Source organism: Mus caroli, chromosome 4, assembly GCF_900094665.2.
Source record: "Mus caroli chromosome 4, CAROLI_EIJ_v1.1, whole genome shotgun sequence".
Lineage (NCBI taxonomy): Eukaryota > Metazoa > Chordata > Mammalia > Rodentia > Muridae > Mus > Mus caroli.
This window is the reverse complement of record NC_034573.1, coordinates 141988703-142006639: the sequence shown is the minus strand read 5'-3', so window position 1 is coordinate 142006639 and position 17937 is coordinate 141988703. Positions and strand designations below refer to the sequence as shown.

Below are 17937 nucleotides of genomic sequence, written 5' to 3'. Positions count from 1 at the left end.
GGGGGGGGGGGGGGACAAGAAGTCCTCAGTGCCCAAGTGTGGGAGACATAGGGCCCTTGTCCTCTCTCCCCCTCTCTGGGAGCCCCACCCTGCCAACACCAACCACAAGTGCCCAGCAGAGACACCTGTATGCTAATGAGCCTGCCCAGGAGCAGGGCCAATGGGAACCTGAACCCAGGAAGGGCTCTAGATCCAGGAGGCCCCAACCGTCCCACCCAGACAGTTGCCTGTGGGACCTGTGGCTCTCTGCTCACCTTTGACCCGCAGGTAGTGTCCTCCAAACCTGTAGGCCTCGAAGGTGAGGGACAGGGGTGTGTTGGATTGATCCAGGTAGATGTCTACTTTGCCCAGTGCGATGCCCTTCCTCTCAAACACAGGCAGCAACACTTCCCTGCACCCCAGGGAGGAATGTGCTTCAGGAGGACAATCGCGTGGCTACCCAGCCCATCCAGACACAGCTCCAGCTGCCACCCCGATTATAAAGAAAAGCAGTATGCACAATATCACACACACAGACACCTGTCCCCAGAGCTTTGTAAGTCCCTCTCAGGCACAGCTAGACAGCCAGGATTAGAAAACACAGGTGAGCCTTGTAATGGTGTGACAGCCACACAGGCCTGAACACCCATAGGAGCGGTGCACAGATGCATGGGCGTGGACATACATGCACACGGACAGACAGACAGACACACCCCTGCAGAGACTGGGAACCCTGACAAAGGAGCTGTCTCTGTCCTTCCCACTTCCTCCTCAAGCCCTACCCCAGTGACTTCTTCTTCATGGCTGGCACAATTTCTGTTTCGATGTCCACGTTCAGGTCGAATTTCAAGGTGAAGCACTCCTTGCTCGGGTCCTGAGAGGACACTGGACTGTTAGCTTCTCCACGGTCACCACGCAGATGAAAATCCCAACTGGGAGGGGGAGGCCAGAGATCTCCCCAGCCATACTCCTAGAGAGGCCCCTGGTGTTCTACCTGTCTGAGCTGAAGGGCAGGGAGGCAAGGGAGGGGCAGGCTCACTCCAGACCCCATCCCTAGAGTTCAGAGCAGGGACACTAGCCTCAGGAGAGGAAAAGGCCTGGGAGAGATGGGGGCTTTGGGGGCCAAGGCTGTCAGCAGCCCTCCTGGCTCCTTACATCTGTGTGTCTCCTCCTTGCTTTCTTCTTAGAGATTTTTAGGCCGGCGCTCTTCCGGTCCCTGTAAGGGAAGCAGATGCTGAGGTGGTGATGGGTCCTCACCAGTGTGGGATGTAAGTGGGAGTCTTGCTAGGCTCCCCACCCACCCCTCATCAACTGGAAGTGATATGAATGCTGGCTACTCTGCTTGCTACCTGTGTGGCACAGTCCGCCCTCTGGTGGCCGAGATTGGAGTCGCACACAATGGTTAACTAGTTGAGCTAGGAGTCAGCCAGGCTTGCTGGCCTAAGCTGAGGCAGTCTGGGGGTGCAGAGGGTCGACCATCAGTCCTCTGGAGGGCTCACTCCTAGGATGGTGGCTCTGCCCGTGGTGGAGCACACCTACCCTTTTCCGTCGGTACAGCCTTCCTCTTCTTCCTCCAGGTCTGCAGCAGGGCTGGTGCGGGGAGGACAGGACCGGGTGGAAACATTGCGGGCCAGGACAGAGCCTTTGGAGAAAAGGGGGCAGGGGTTAAGTCCCTGCTCCCTGTATGGCCCATCCTTAGCCCTTAAATACAGCCTCCAGCAGAGACTCAGTTCCAGGCTATCCCTAGCTCCTCTCTTCCCAGTGGTTCAAGCCCTTCTGTTCTGCCAAGAATGGGGTCTATCATTATTATCTGTGCCCCCCAGACCCAAAAGGGCCATAGGCTCTATGAGGATATACAGGTGATGCCTCACCCCAAATACAAACCCACCTGTAACCTCAGTTACCTTTCTATAGCATGAGGTTTGTAAAAAGGCCATGTCTCAAGGACTGTCCCAGACAGACACCAAGTCCACTCCTCTTCCTTTAAGGCCTCCCCTCCCGCTCTGCCTTGCCCACATCTCAAGTCCCAGGAATCCTGGGGGAGTGAGAGTCCCTTTGTCTCTCTTACCAGCGACAAGGTGGCAGGTGGCCTGGGTGTCTTTCAGAGCTAGAGCTAGCAGGAAGGGTTTCTAATCCCCTCCTCCAAGTTCCCTCCAAACACAGTGGCTACATCTGTTCTCCTAGACCAACAGAGTTTGCCCAGAAGTTGCTGGTGGCCCCAAGGAAAAATTGGGAAGACCCTGGCCAGGGGCAGAGACAGCTGTGGGAGGTAAGGAGGTGGACCTGTATTTCATTCTCCTGCTCCTCATGTGACTCCACTAAGGTTCCAATACCCACCCAACACTGCTCCCACCAAGATACGGAGTTCTGAGCTGACTAGAGTTCCAGGGCCAGGCTGGGCCAGGCCGGGAGGGGTCCTCAGACTTACCTTGCGGGGGCAGGTCAAATCGGACATGGCCGTCGTAGTGCAGGGTGCTGTGGAACTTGCTATCACAGGTCTCACACAGGTTGAGAGGCCCCCGGTGGTGCAGCTGCTGGCAATCGGCATGATGGCATACCTGTGGGAGAAGGATGGAGACGTGGGGTCAGGATGGGCGACAGACGGACAGACAGACACATACACACTCAGACCACTATTATGGCCATCCACCATCTTCTCCCACCAAGTTCCTTCTGCTTCCCTTAGCCAGCTCATTTGGACAACCTTTCCCGAGTCCCCACTACCTGCTTCCAAGGAATGCAGAGAAAACAAACCCTCTTTCTGAGACTTCAAACAATCAACAGTGGACCAGGGCTACCAGGGACTTTCTGGCAGGAAGAACCCCCCAAAAGGGCTTTGTTACTGATCTTCAGCTGGCATTGGAACACCCTAAACTCGGATAAGCATTGCAGTCTGGCTGCCTGGGCCTAGGCCCTCGGGTCTATGGCCTGCCTGAGCCTTGAATAGCCTCTAAAGCAGGCTGTGGCTGTCACTGACACACATGCACGCACGCACGCACGCACGCACACACACACACACATGTGCATGCACACGTGCACACGCCACTCCTGCCTGGCAACTTGCACATGTATTTGCCATGTTTAACTATATGTATCTGTTCCTCCACCTTCCTGGAGGGCTGTCAGCTTCTTAGCTTCTAACTGCCATGAGCCTCTTCCACAATGGCCTGGCCCCAATGCAGTTCTACTTCACTTCCTGCTTTTTCCATTAAAAAAAAAAATTCCGGAAGCCAGCAAGAAGCCCATAGGCTCCTGCCTCCATGTCTGCCTGTCCATCATCCGTCTGTCCACACACCCAGGGCAGCTGAGGGCTTCCCATGAGCCAGCTCCTCTTCCCAGATCTGCCCACACACTCTCACCCCTGACTCTCCCATTTCCTGCAGGGCCAAGTTTCCCTCCCTGAGCACAAGGCATGCGACCCTTACAACTTATAACAGAGTCCTGGGCTCACTTAGCCCTTGGCCTCTGCTCCCCTTTCCCTCCTAGGGAAACAGCCTCCACACTCCACACAGCTTCCACGCAATTCTCCACACTCCCTCAAAATGGGAAATCTCTTGTAACCCCAGCCTGTCAGAAGGCCAGGGCAGGTGGTGGTGCCAGACAGGATCTTACACTATAGTTCAGGCAGACGTCAAACTCAAAGCAATCCTCCTGCCTCAGCCCCTCGAGTGCTGGTATCACAGGCATGAGCCACTGTGCCTGGCTTCCCCCAGTTTTCATCTTTAAATACTTCGGGCCTTCAGAGTTATAAGAATAGCACGCTGACATACTTCAACCTTCCGGATTCGGAGAGTAAGCCACATCACATCTGCCTCCTCTCAGGCGTTCTCTTCATGTCTGCTCTGGTGCAGAAATCCCACACAGCCTGAGTCACCCAACGCTCCGTAGGCACGCAGCCACCAATCTCTCCTTACCTCCTCTGCCAGGGTCTCACTAACTTGCCTTGAACTTGTAATCTTCCTATCTCTGGCCCTAGAGTAGCCAGGATTACGGGCCAGTACCTCCTAGAACTCCCTCTCTCCCTCCCTCTCTCCCTCTCTCCCTCCCTCCCTCCCTCTGTGGACCAGGTTGGCCTTGAACTCAAGAGATCCTCCTGCCTCTGGTCACAATGTGCTGGGATTCAAGGCATGCACCATCACTGCCCAGATTTTATTTGTTTTAGATGTACAAAGTTTGCTGGGCAGAGGTGGCACACACATTTGATCCAAGTACTTCAGAGGCAGGTGGCTTTCTGAGTTCGAGGCCAGCCTGGTCAGAATTCCAGGACAGCCAGAGCTACACAGAAAGATCCTGTCTCAAAACCCCCATCCACCCAACAATTATTTTAAGTTTTATTTTATGTATGCCTATCTGCCTGCATGTACGTATATCACGTGAGCAGAGATCTTGGGGAGGCCAAAGGACATCTTTGGAGCCCCTGGAATTGAAGTTCCAGATCGTGAGACACCATGTGGATGCTGGGACCTGAACCTGGGTCCTCTACAAGAACAGCCAGTGGGGGCTCTGGTCCAGCTTTTTAATTACTCTGTGTAAGTGTGTGTATAGATCAGAGAACAACGTTTAGGAATAAATTATCTATCCCTACTGTAAGTTTTAGGAACAGGTCATCAGCCTGTTTCTATAAGCTTTTACCTGTTACGTCAGCTCTGTGTGTGTGTCTGTGGAGTTTCAGGTTGGCGGTTTCAAGTCACCCAATGTGGGTGCTGGAAACTGCAGAGCAGTAATGCTCTCCCAGTGAGTGGGATTTCCTTTTTCGTTTCTTCTGATCAGGAAAGGGAGTTTTAAGATGGCCTTGTGTAGCCCAAGCTGGCCTCCAGCTCACTATGTAGGTGAGAATGACCTTAAACCATGTCTCCGTTTTGTTTCCTTTTTGTTTCCTACCATTCATCTGACTGTTCTGCCTGCCTGCATGTGTACCACAAGCACACAGTGTACACAGAGGTCAGAGTCCTGGAATCGAACCTGTGTCTTTGGGAAGAACAGTCACTGCTCCTAACAGCTGAGCCAGTGCCTGCCGCTTCAACACTCACTGCTGTTCTGATGGTTTCTTCTACAGATGACATTGGTAGCCTGCTAAGTGGTCTCCCCAGCCCCTATCTGGTCAGCTGTCTGGGAGGGGTCGGAGGGAACCCTGTTCTAGGACTTACACTATATCCTCTCAACCCACCAGCAAGTCTACCTCCCTCTGTAAAAATGGAGAGTCCCTATCTCTGAGCCTGGATACCTGCTGGTACCTGACCTGCAATGCTAACACCCCAAGGTCTCCTCTTAACTCATCTCCAGCCTTCCGATCTGCTCCCTTCCTCTGCTGAATAGTCTATGCTGGATTAATCTCTCTCTCTCTCTCTCTCTCTCTCTCTCTCTCTCTCTCTCTCTCTCTCTCTCAGATTTAGTTAATGTATATGAGTACACTATAGATGTCTTCAGACACACCAGAAGAGGGCATCGGATCCCACTACAGATGGTTGTGAACCACCATGTGGTTGCTGGGAATTGAACTCAGGACCTCCGGAAGAGCAGTCAGTACCCTTAACCACTGAGCCATCTCTCCAGCCCAAAACTAATATTTTAACTAACTCATTCAAAGCCCTATCTTCAGGTCTAGACAAATTCAGGCTACCAGCTTTTACCCACTGAGCCATACTGCCTGCTCAATATTTGTATAATTTATGTACTAGGCAAGTAGAGACACAATGGAGACCGGCTGAGAGAGCCTTCAAGAGATGCCCAAGATGACAGACAAGAGGAAGATGGTTTAGACAGCAGTGACTGAGGAGGGGGTGGGGAGGGAGGAAAAGGCAGCAGAAAGCCTCAGCTGCTTGGAGAGTGGTCCTCCTCCTCTGCCAGGGGCTATACTGAGGTCAACTGGGTCACCTCCCTGCATCCTCATTTTCCATAAGAGGCGTGTGAAGCTCAGGTCAGGGAAGTCTATTACCACAGGTTACACGCCTAGCAGAGCCAGGGCCTGAAGCCCCACCCACTCAGGTCCACACCACTGCCAGGTACCAGACAATGGAGAGGTATGTGGGGGGGAAAGCAGACCCCGGTCAGCCTTGGGGGAGGGTGGGTTCCAGAAAGAAACCAATCTTTTGAGGCTTGCAGTTTGGGCTCTAGTGACAGAATAGGATCCGGACATACAAACAGCAGTTGGCAGGTGGCCCACTCGCCCTGGGGGAAGTGACAGGAACTGGGTCTGGAAAGGGACTTTAAGACCCAGATTCCTAACAGCGGGTGGTCAAGACTTGGAAATGTTTTCAGTTCCTGTTTTAATCTACTGCAGATAAAGGCAGGAAAACATTTACCTACCTACAGCCATGAGCCCCAGGGCATGTAGAAAATTCTGAGGGGACCTCCCAGCTTTAAGTGCCTCCTTCTGACTACAGTCTTCGGAGGCACCAGCTTTCCCTTCAATCCCTTTTCCCAGGCGCTACCTACTCCACCAGCCTGGCCAGGGCTCCCTGCTTCAGCCCCCGGCTGACTAGGAGAGCTTCCGGCAGTCAATGCCAGGTGTGGCTACATTCCAGCCAAGCCAAGGTTCTGGTCTCAGTATGACACAGTGGAGACTGAGCTAAACTGTAGGTTCCGGGGAGGGGGGCCTAATTAAGGGCCACAATTTTCTTTTTAATTTAGTCAACATAAAGACAGCACCTCAAGCGCTTTTAATCCTAGCACTCCAGAGGCAGAAGCAGGGAACTCTGTAAGTTCAAGACCAGCCTGAAATATACAGGAGTTCCAGGACAAAAAGAGCCACAGTGTGTGTGTGTGTGTGTGTGTTGAGCACAGGGGTTGGGGGTGGGGATTTCATTCTATTCCTTCTGGCCAATTTGATATTGGACTGACAACCTCAATGGATTCCCTTTCCAGTCCTGAGACGACTACCAGCCCTCCTACCATGACAGCAGCAGAGACTGCGTCCTGCCTCTGACCTTTAGGCTCCGGGGACCACAGAGGTCAGCTCATACAGGAACTGAACCAGAGTTCCCATATGAAGCCAGGATGTCGTTCTGGAATCCCCAGAGAGAAAATCCACAAGCTGAATTGAGGTTGGGGTTGGGCAGGGGAAAGCCCTCTTGGATATCTTCCCCCACCCCACCCCCCTTATATCCCTCTTGCCAAGCATCAGGGTCTCCCCAGCACTGAAGCAGACTAGACTCCAGGCCTCCCTCGACTTCTTTACCATCCACCAAACCCACCTCTATAGGCAGTGATGCTCCACTCTGTGGGAGAAGCCCAACGGGTCAAAGGGGAGATGTCTCACAAATACAGAGAAGGACACTTGGGCACAGCCATCCCACTCTGAGGCTAAGGAACAGAGCACTGAAGACAGGCTCTCCTCTCAGGCAGGGCTGAGTGGCTGAGCAGGGTGTGGGACAGCGGAAGGAAAGGGGGAGGGGTGGCTTAGGCCCCACAGGTGTGTCCGGAGTCAATACACACCAACGGCCCAGGGGTTGAGGGGCATCTCTGGTGCCCGGCTTCTTAGCCCCAAGGTAAGGACCCCCTCAAGCCACATCCCCACTCTCAGCAGTGTGCTGCAGTCTAGATAGGGGCTCAGCCACCCTGGGGAGGGGGACAGAGAGGATCAAGTCATGCACACCACCCGTTAGGCTTTACCCCCCCACATCCCCCCACTCCCCGCTACCTGGCTGTTGCTGCTGCCGGCATGACCCCCGACCCAGAGGGGCTGGGAATCTGGGGAGGGCAGCTCAGAGCTGGGCCTGGCTGCTGCTCGATGCCCGGAGACGCCCGGTCCTGTCCCCATGGTGGCCGGAGGAAGCTACGGTCTGCGCCGTGCTAGGGACAAAGCACTGAGCCCCGCTTCCTGCCATTGTGCAGTTGCGCCCTGGGAGGGGTGAAGGGGGCTGGGCTGGTGACACCCCGCGGAACCCCAGCCACTCCCAGCCTGGGCTACTCAGACCAGAGTACAGACTGGAAGCCCAGCTTTTGGGCCTTAACCCTGTGCTTCTCCACCCCAGGGGCTGGGCTCCAGATGCCACACAGGAGGGGTGCAGCTGGTTTACGGGTCAACTTCCTTGGGATCCTAGGACACTGCTTGCCAGGCACCCATGGACAACTCTCTTTGCTGGGTCTCCAGTATCCTGCTGTTGAGGGCCCATGTCAGCCCCATGCAAAGCCTAACACACACACACACAAGAGCCCTGGAATCTGCTCCAGTAGGGACTCCAACGGAACACATGACCTGGGAGAGAATCGGGAGGTGGAAGGAGGGTTAGTGGGAAAAAGCAGAGGGCCTGGGCAGTGCCCAGCTGTCCCCTGGGAGTTGGGCCAATGAAACTCCTAAGTCAGGCAGGCCTTTGCAGGTCACTGGTATCATTAGGCTGCCTCCCTGCCGCCAGAGGGCGCTCAGCACTGCCCGACAAGCCGCCCTGTCCGGATTGGGTGGGGCTGTCTCCAGTTATCAAAGGGCTTCAACACTCACCCCCAGGAAGTAGGGTGGCCACCTTATCCCTTTCCATCTCCTACAGTTAATGTAGACATACAGAGACAAGTGCACGGCCTGTTAGTTACACCCAGACTGGCCCGTGACAGTCTCGCAGACCTTAAACTTCTGATCTGCCTGCATCTCCACTAAACTGTGATTACCACGGTGACGGCTCTTTCTAGGTCGTCAACTTGACCACATAGAGCTCTATAGAGTAGAGTGACCTACAATCCAGAAATGGAGGACACACCTGCGAGAGATTTGGGTTTTTGTTTTTTTGTTTTTTTTGTTTTTTTTTTTTGGCTTGGTTCAAAGTGAGTAAATTCACTCCTAGTCCAGACCCTTTCGGTAGGAAGAGGTAAGTCTTTGATCCAGACCTTGAGGTGGGAAGACGCAGGTCTTTAATTCATATCTTAAGGAGAAATGACACACCTTTCACCTGGGCCACACCTTCTGCTGGAAACTTCGCTCTTGGCCTGCCTGCCCTCGCCTTACTAGCAAGTCCATTCCTTCACTGGCATGGGAGGCTACTTCTTTAGGACCCCAGGGTCTACTGAAGACCAGAGATATCCAACCTTGTGGACTGAGCAACTTCTGGATTCTTGGACTTTGTTTATAGGTAGCCACTGTTGGATTTGCTGGACAACAGCCCTTAAACCATTCCAATAAATCCCCTTTATATATAAATCCCCTTTATATATATAACGGGATCCATTGTAGAAACCGTATTCTAGGGAACCCTAATACCCAATTGCCTCTTTGCATGGGTCTTGGCCTGCGTGCTAGGCTAGCCCTCTTCGGATGGAGCTAGAGTCTTTGTTAATGCAGTTCTGTTTTGAAGATAGGGTCCTATACCTGTAGCCAAGGCTGGCCTTGAATTTTAGGCAATTCTGGGATTACAGGAGTGAATGAACACGCCTGGCCAAGGCACAGCCTTCTGCTTCTGGCTGTGGAATGGCCTCTGGGCAGATGCCTCAGTACCCTGTACGGGCATATAGTCCCTGGCACATCTACCTCCGAGGTGACCCCTACATCTGACACCATGGGGAACGGAAGGAAGCAGGGACTTCTGAGAGGGCTCGTAGGGCGGTAATTAAGCTTAGACCTCAAGGACTACCTTCACCACCACCACCACCCCACCCCACTCCCCGAGGCCAGGTCACTCACCATGGACAACACAAGTAACTCCCTTGAAAACTAAAATTTCTTATCTTATTTTTTAAAAATATCCACCATAACCTGGTTCCCTCTTTGCCTCCTGGCTGGACTCATGCAGCCGTTCATCTTCTGGCCTTCGGGCTGATATCCTGTGCCTCCCCGAGCTCAGAGCCCTCACCCCACCACACTCTATCCAGGACTGCATGTGCTCAACCTTCAAATGGTTGTCATTGGGCCCCAATCCTACCTCCCCAAAGGGCTCTCAAAATAACCCCTCAGCCTCCTTCCTAGCCTCAGTCCCTAATGTTGAATTAATTTCTTCTCGGCTCTCTAATCACGTGACTTCCTTGCTCTCCATCATTCCTTCCTGCCAGAGGCCAGTGGGCTTAGTGACACTTATCGGCTCACTCTGTGTCCTCAGCCTTCAGGATGGTCCTGGCACAGAGCCAACCGCAGGAGCGATACTTGCAATGAAGGCAAAGGGAGGGGCTTCAACCATGGAAGGACTCTGGGACAGAGAAGTTCTCCAGGACCTGTGGCCAAGTGCCAATACAGCCTTCCCCTTTTCCTGGAACCTGGGTGTGACCAGGCAGGTGAGTAGCCATTCAGATTCATGTTATCCTGCACCAGTCCTCTGCCTCTGTCCGGGTCCCACACTCAGAAGATAGCTACTACTGTCCACTAAGTCCTCCCAACTTCCTGTCCCAGGAGCTTGAGTGACAAACTCCACTCTCCTCAGAGAGGCAGAGAAGGAGACCATGATGGCCCCCAACTTAACAGGAAGAAGCTAAGGTCTGAAGAGAATGCAGGTTGCCCCAAGGTCGCCAGTACACCAAGGTGGGCCAATGCACAAATCTGTGACACATCTGCCCGTTGCTCAGGCATGGTTAGGGCTGGGACATTGGCACAGGCTAAATGGTGGACAACAGGGTCTTGAAGACCACCTTGAGGAGAAGAGGGTGGAGCTCAAAGACAGCATGGAGGAAATTCTACAGGTCTGGGCTAACTAAGTCTCAGTAAGTAAAGATCACTGGGGCCAGGACGTTTACCTAAAAAGGACTTTTGAGAGATTGGGCTCTAGCCTGGCAATGTGTTAGCTATCCTGACCAGGGTGGAGGCTGCTGCTTAGGGGACCAAGGCCCTGAGGCCCCAGACCAGAATATAGGGTAAAGGAAGTGACAGGATGGAGGTGAGGAAAGGAGCCCTAGCTCCTGCCATAGAGGGGAAAGGCTTGCACCTAACAGACAGCACGGAGCTAAGAAGCAGAGCTGAGGTCCCAGCCTCTCACCCTGGGGAGGGGGCCCCTCTCCAGCCCAGCCTCGCCCCAGGGTGAACAGAGTTGCCTGGCTGAAACTGACCCAGAAACTAGATGCTGAAGCTGATGAATAATGGAGTCCCCAGGTACCCCCAGACAGGCTCTTGCCCCCACTAGGGCTTTTCTCCCAACTCCAGAAAGTTAGAGGATTCTGTGAACACCCATGGTCCACACAGGGCCAACCTGGACTGAGAATAACTCTGGGCCCAACAGGAGCTACAAATCTGGGGCAAGATCCACAACCATCTCAGGGCCCGGCCCACAGCAGACGGCCCTGAGATAGCAGCTGGGTCTTCTTGTGTGAATGGCTCACTTGCCCTAGGCTTCTCTAGCAGGGCTGGGCTCCCCTGAGAGATGGCCCAGGGCTCTACCCGCCACCTCAGATATCCAAGGGTGGAGCCTGCATGCGTGGGCAGGCCAGCCAGGGTGGGGTGGCTCTGCCAGGCGGCTCTCAGAGCTGCAGGCGGCTCACGGGGCCTCCTCCTTTCCCTTGGCCTGGGCCTCACCCTTTCGTCCTGTGGGTCTCCAGACCTGACCTAGGATGGCTGGCATAGGACCAGAAGCCTGTCTACAGGCAGGTCCCTTCCCCTGGAGCGGCTAGGAGGAAGGGGCTGTAGTGTGAATCTTGCCCCCTGAAGGTGGCTCCTGGACTCCAGCTGCCTGCTTCCCTGGCTACACTCAGAAGGCTCCTGGGGAGGAAGGTGAGAAGCATCTATGCCCCACCTCCCCCTGCTCCTCCCAGACGGGGATCACCTCACCTGTGTGAAGGAAACACTGGGCACTCCTAGAATGTGCCAGCTGAGGACAGCTGCTGGATCCTAGTGGACACTGGAACTTGATGTGGGACCCAGGAACAGCAAATACCCAAGAGCAAGGTCACCCAGGGAAGATTACCAAGGCATTTGTAGGGCCTAAGAACCCTCTGGCCTCCACCTCCCTGTCTCCCACCAGGACTGGCCTCCCTTTCCCCGGGAAGCCTGAGGCACAGCTTCTTGTGCCCTCTGCTGGCCCCCAGGGGCCTTTTGGGTATTTCCAGATAGGGCACGGTTGGAACAGCATCCTCCCAAGCACCGCATAGGCCTAGGCCCCTGCAAGATCCTCCCTGAGTCTCCACCCTCACTAGTCAACGGCCCCCACAACACAACCACAGACTTCTCACGGCCACAGAGCAGTGTTTAAGCAAATGCCATCATTAAATGAATGGAGGTAGCATCATCGGGACCCCCCAGAAAGGGACTTATTACAAGGTTCCCTAGCAAACAAACAAACAAACAAAAAAAAAGCCGGGCGTGGTGGCGCACGCCTTTAATCCCAGCACTCGGGAGGCAGAGGCAGGCAGATTTCTGAGTTCAAGGCCAGCCTGGTCTACAAAGTGAGTTCCAGGACAGCCAGGGCTACACAGAGAAACCCTGCCTCGAAAAAAACAAAACCAAACAAACAAACAAAACAAGGTTTCCTAACTTAAAATTCTGACCTTTAACTCAGGGACCCCACCCCCTCAGTCCCCAGTCTAGTGAGCCTCACCTAGGGACATATGTCTCCTCCTTACAGCCCGGACTGAGCTACATATCCGATCCCAGAGGTGCACAGAGAAAGGGGGAAAAGCAGATATGGGGACTGTCCCAGGTGCCACCACTCATTGGGCTGAAGCATAATGGGTCACAGGGAAGTCTTGCCCGTGAGCCAGATGGTGGCAGGACAAGAAGCAGTGGCTTTGGGGTATCGATGAGCTAGGATGGTGGCTTTAGGGAGTGACCTAGGCTTCACTGTATATGAAAGGCTGGCATTCAATCAGTCCACAGCTTGTTCACCTGGTCACTCACCTGGGCTAGAAGGTAGATCCAAGGGAGGGGAACTGACAGGAAACTGTCCTGGCTGGAGGGGACAAGCCTGCAGCCTGAGCCCTAAACCAGGCTGACTGCTCTTCTGAAACCGAAAATAAAGATGTACTTATTTTATATTTGGTGTCTGTGAGTATTTTTGCCTGCATGTATGTATGTGCACCTCCAGTGTGCTTGGTGCCCACAGAGGTCAGAGGAGGGTGTCAGCTCCCTTGGAACTGGAGTTACAGACAGTTGTGAGTTTCCATGTGGGTGCTGGTAACCTCTGAAAGAGCAGCCAGTGCTCTTAACTGCTTAGGTCAACGGCTTAACGTCTCTCAGGTCACCTTCTCCACTTTGTAAAGGGGTTTCATTATGTAGCCCTGGCTGGCCTGGAACTCTCTAGGTAGACTAGGGTAGCTTTGAACTCAGGGTTCTCCCTTATATCCTGAATGCTAGGATTAAATAATGGGCCACCAAGCCAGTATTTCTTTCTTTCTTTTTTTGGTTTGAGACAGAGGGTTTCTCTGTGTAGCCCTGGCTGTCCTGGAACTCACTCTGTAGACTCAGGCTGGCCTGCCTCTGCCTCCCAAATGCTGGGCTGGGATTAAAGGCGTGAGCCACCACTGCCTGGCCACGCCGGTATTTCTTTCCCTTCATTCCTTCCTTTCTTTCTTCCTTCCTCCCTCCCTCTCTTTCTTTATGTGTATGAATGTTTTATGTGTATGACTGTATAGCGCATGTATATATGCCCAATACTGGAGAAGGTCAGGTGGGGGTGTTAGAGCCCTGGAACTGGAGTTACAGATGGCTTTAAGACACCATGTAAGTGCTGAGATTGACCTCCAATCCTCGAAAAAGCATTATAAACCCCTGAGCAATATCTCCAACTGCCCCTTTCTCTCGGCCTCTTTTTTTTTTTTTTTTTTAAATAAAAGGTCTTGCCAGCTGGGCGTGGTGGCACATGCCTTTAATCCCAGCACTTGGAAGGCAGAGGCAGGCGGATTTCTGAGTTCGAGGCCAGCCTGGTCTACCAAGTGAGTTCCAGGACAGCCAGGGCTACACAGAGAAACCCTGTCTCGAAAAACCAAACCAAACCAAACCAAAACAAAATAAAAGGTCTTGCTATGTATCTATCCCTAGGGCAGCCTCAAACTCACAATAATCCTCCTGCCTCAGCCTCTTGAGGACTATAATCTGCCCAAGGATGAGGGGCTCAGATAGGGAGGGTGGAGGGATAGCTCCGATGTTAAAAATGTCTCCATATGGAATCAAAATGTGCCTCCCTATCCAGGCCCTTGTGAGCCAAACGGAAGGCATAGCCTCCCTTTCTTCCTGGGGGAGGCTTGGGAAAGGGGGCCCTGAGAACAGGAAGTCCTGACTTGGCAAGTCAGCTGCTCAATGTGTCAGTCATTCCACTGGGACGGAGCTGGCTCTAACAACTAGGGTGGGCTGCCGGCACGAGACACATAGTGGGGCCTGCACAGTATTCTCAGCAAACTGCTAGGATTGGCTCCTGGGTTTGAGGATTTCCAAATCCTTCAGTATGGAGGCCGGTGGTCCAGTATCAGTCCTACACCATGTCCCCTCGTGACCCAAGGTACTCAGCAGACTTTGACCAGAATGCTTGACACAAGGAGGCCCAGCCAAGAGCTGTGGTCAGCCGCTGCCCTAGGGCTATTTTGTAGGAGTGCTGAGGACACCCATGACAGTCCCCTGCCCTCCCTCCCAGTGAGATACACACATTGCATTTGTGGGGCAGAGTCTGGTGTGAAGCCCTGTGATGATGTCTCACTCTCAGGGATTCACACAGAGCCCATCCAAAGCCCAGGAAACAGGCCTCATGATTCCCACACTCTACAAATTAATTCCATGGTCACAGCTAGTGTCTCTGAACACAGCAGCACAGGGGATAGTGCTAAGCATTCTACACAGAGGGCAACTGAGAGGGGCACAGAGGCTGCTCAGGGCCACACGACTGCAAAGAAGCAGGCGCAACCCTGGAACTCAACAGTATGAGCTATCGGTCTCTATCACTTCTCGTAAGGGGTCTTCAAGGCATCCGGTTGCAACATCGAAGGGTAGATGAAGATAAAATTCAACCTTCCTGCTCAACAATGTCTGTCCCCTGATGGCTTCCCCCATCACAGCCCACATCCCTCCCTCCCTGCTCACTGGGCTCTCCAGCTCCACATCTCCTTCCTATTCCCAGGACCACAGCTGCCTCCTTCAGAAACAGAACACGGGGTGAGGCAGATCTCACAAGTCCCGGCCAGCCACGGGGGGAGGGGGGGAGCCCCCATAGACTCAGGTGCAGCCCTGTGTGCAGATGGCCTTTGCTGCTAACAGTTCCGGATTAAGAACATGCTTCCTGGGGCTGGAGAGATGGCTCAGCGGTGAAGAGCACCGACTGCTCTTCCAGAGGTCCTGAGTTCAATTCCCAGCAACCACATGGTGGCTCACAGCCAACTGTAATGGGGTCTAATGCCCTCTTCTGGTGTATCAGAATACAGAGAATGCTCGTATACATAAAACAATAAATCTATCTTTAAAAAAAAAAAGAGCATGCCTCTTTCTCCTGGAGTCTCGCCCTGAGGCAGGCTCTGTATGTATTTATGTATGTATGAATGCAGGTTTGGCATCTCACACATCACCACACTCGTTGTCACCAAACCTTCACTGTCCCTCTTCTCTCTGCCTCCACACTCCCATGACTACAGGGGAGCTGAGGTGAGTCCCATGCAGACCAGGGCAGGTCTGAAGGCCATACAGAGATCAGTCCTCTTCTCATGCCACAAGACCTGTCCATAGCAGCTTGGGGCCATGTCCCGGGGGCCCTGGGAGGGATGGGACAATGTCTCATTCCTTCATCACCCCTTTAGGTCAGACAGATGCTTCAATTTCTCAGTAGATGTGTTGAGGGATCTGGGGCCAGCTTGCTTGCCAATCTGGGGGAGAGGCAGCCAGCCAAAACCAGAGCCCAACGCCAGGCACCACCCGAGCCAGCAGATTGTATCTGACATCACAGCCGCCCCCTTGCCTGGTGACCACGGCAACTGGAGGCCGCCCCCTCCTCTTTCCACCTCCAGAACAGTCCTCATGTTCCTTTTGACCACGGGTCTCCTGTGCCGGATGAATGGTGGGGAGACAGCATTTTAAATCTCCCGCAGGTAGCAGGGCCAAGCTGAGTGGAAGTTAGGAACTTGGGGATCTAGCTTTACAGATCCAAACCTTAGGCTTGGATCCTCAGTCCACCGTCTGCCAGCTATGTGCCAGTAGGTCAACCACTTCATCTCTCTGAGCCTCACCTGTAAGTGGCAAGGAGCCTGGGACCTCTCCCAGAAGGGAGGAGCAAGCTGATACAGCATTTGAGGGCCATTGTCACACAAATGAGGCTGGGAGGGAGCTGCCCCTTATGAACTGTGGGGCCTTGTCCAAGTCACAGGACCTCTCTGAACTTTGGTATCTTCATCTGGAAAGCAGGGTGACAATACTTCCCCTGCTGAGCTGCCACAGCCGTGGGTTAAGGCACAGAAAGCGTGTGGCACAGAGCCCAGTGCGTCATAGGCAGAAGTGCCCAAGTGATATTTCTGCTGGTACAGCTCTCCCTGGCTCCATTCTCTTCAGTTTATACCGATTCCTCAGATTCTAAAGCGGGTTGGCCCTTTCTCCCCTCCCTTGGTCATCTCCACAGCCACAGCTGTGCACAAGCCTCACCGTATCCCAGAACTATGCCCAGGACTGGAGTGGCCAGGTACCAAACCAAACCAGGGGACCACTTCCCTTCCCAACCCTCTGCTTCCTCATCGTGACAGGGAGCTGTGGCCATGTCCTCAGGCAGTGGCAAAGACCCCCCAAGGAGCTGTTCCTCCTTTTGATGTCTCTCCACTCCACTGAACCATGAACACCCTCTTCACCTCCTAAACCAGCCACCCTGAATCCAGAGGGCATTACTGTGTCCGGGTAAGGGTTCCATGACTTCCTGGGTATTGAGAACTTATGCCTATTGCCCCCATGCTCCAAGCTCTCCAATCCCCTACCTTGGCGGCCCGGCCCTTGTCCATGCAGGCTGGGTTCTGGCAGCGCAGTCCCTTCTCCTCTGCAGAGCTCTGGTCTTCTGTGGAGAAGCAGAGGGCATCAGTTCAGGGGTTGGGGGAGCAGCCACACTCCTGTGGGCCCTTGTGGCCTCCAGGTCAGGGGACTGGTGGGGTGGACTCCTCAATCCTGCCTTCAAAGGAAGTCAGTGTCCTTTTCTTTTTTAAACGCCAACTTATCTGCAGGGGGATCTGTTTGCAGAGCCCTTTTCTGTGCAGTTCCCCAGGGAAATTGTCCAGATTCCAGGGGGGAGTCTTTGGAAATCGGCTACTCCCTCCCTGAGTCCCACTAGCTGGAGGGGGCTCAGTAACCTCCTGGGGCCCCAGACTTTCTGAGCAATCCGGGCCAGGAGGAGGGGGGCTCCAAGGGTCCAAGATGCCTTCCCGAACTCTGTTCTCCAACTCAGACCCTCTGATGCCAGACATTTCCTTCCCGAGGCCTGGGGCGACCTCTGTTCTATCTATCTATCTCTGACCGAGAGTTTGGCCCCCTCCAAGCTGATGCCCTTTCTTCCCCGAGGCTTGAGCGCCGCAGCGAGGGGGTAGGGGCGAAGACCCGGCAGCTGCAGCTAGTCTCGGGTGCAGAGGCCGGCGTCCACCCGGCTCCAGCAAGGCCCTCCCCGGGGCAGGCCCGGCCCCCATCGCGCGCGACCGGGGCGAACTACCGGGGCAGCCAGTCGGGCTGCGAGGCGAGAGCAGACCGTCCGCGGGGCCGCACTCACCCATGGCGCCGAGCCGCAGGAGAACCGAGCGCGGGAGCCGAGGACCGAGCGCGGGAGCGGGGGAACCGAGCGCCGCGGCCGCCTGGCGCGCGAGGCGGGGCGGGGCAGGTGGGCGGGGGGCGGAGCGCGGGGCGGCCGCGGGGGGCGGGGAGCCGGCGGCCCCCGACGGCGCCTCCGCGGGAGACGGGGCGTGTCCCAGGTGGGTCCCACCCAGCCCCGCTCCCCGTCCCCCTCCGGGGATGGCCACGCGCGCCGGCTGCGCCCCGGTTCCAGGCGGTCTCCTGCACTGTGGCTGCGCCGCCGTGGCTGCTGCCCCGGCCGGAAGTGCCTCCAAGGAGTAGGCGCCTCCCGCACCCAGACACGCGGGTCGGCGGCACACGCACCCCTCCGTTCCGTGCCGCGCCCCAAC

The 17937-nt window shown here is 54.7% G+C and overlaps 1 protein-coding gene across 1 annotated transcript in view; it reads right to left on the bottom strand.

The window, feature by feature from the left end:
• Plekhg5 (pleckstrin homology and RhoGEF domain containing G5) overlaps positions 1-17609 on the bottom strand; it is a 28480-nt gene extending 10871 nt beyond the window's left edge. The window contains 7 exon segments of the mRNA XM_021160380.2: positions 237-391; positions 762-853; positions 1135-1195; positions 1519-1621; positions 2408-2537; positions 16753-16829; positions 17529-17609. Of these exon segments, the coding sequence (XP_021016039.1) occupies positions 237-391; positions 762-853; positions 1135-1195; positions 1519-1621; positions 2408-2537; positions 16753-16829; positions 17529-17532 (622 nt within the window). The 5' untranslated portion in view covers positions 17533-17609.
• Positions 17610-17937: the final 328 nt, after the last annotated feature.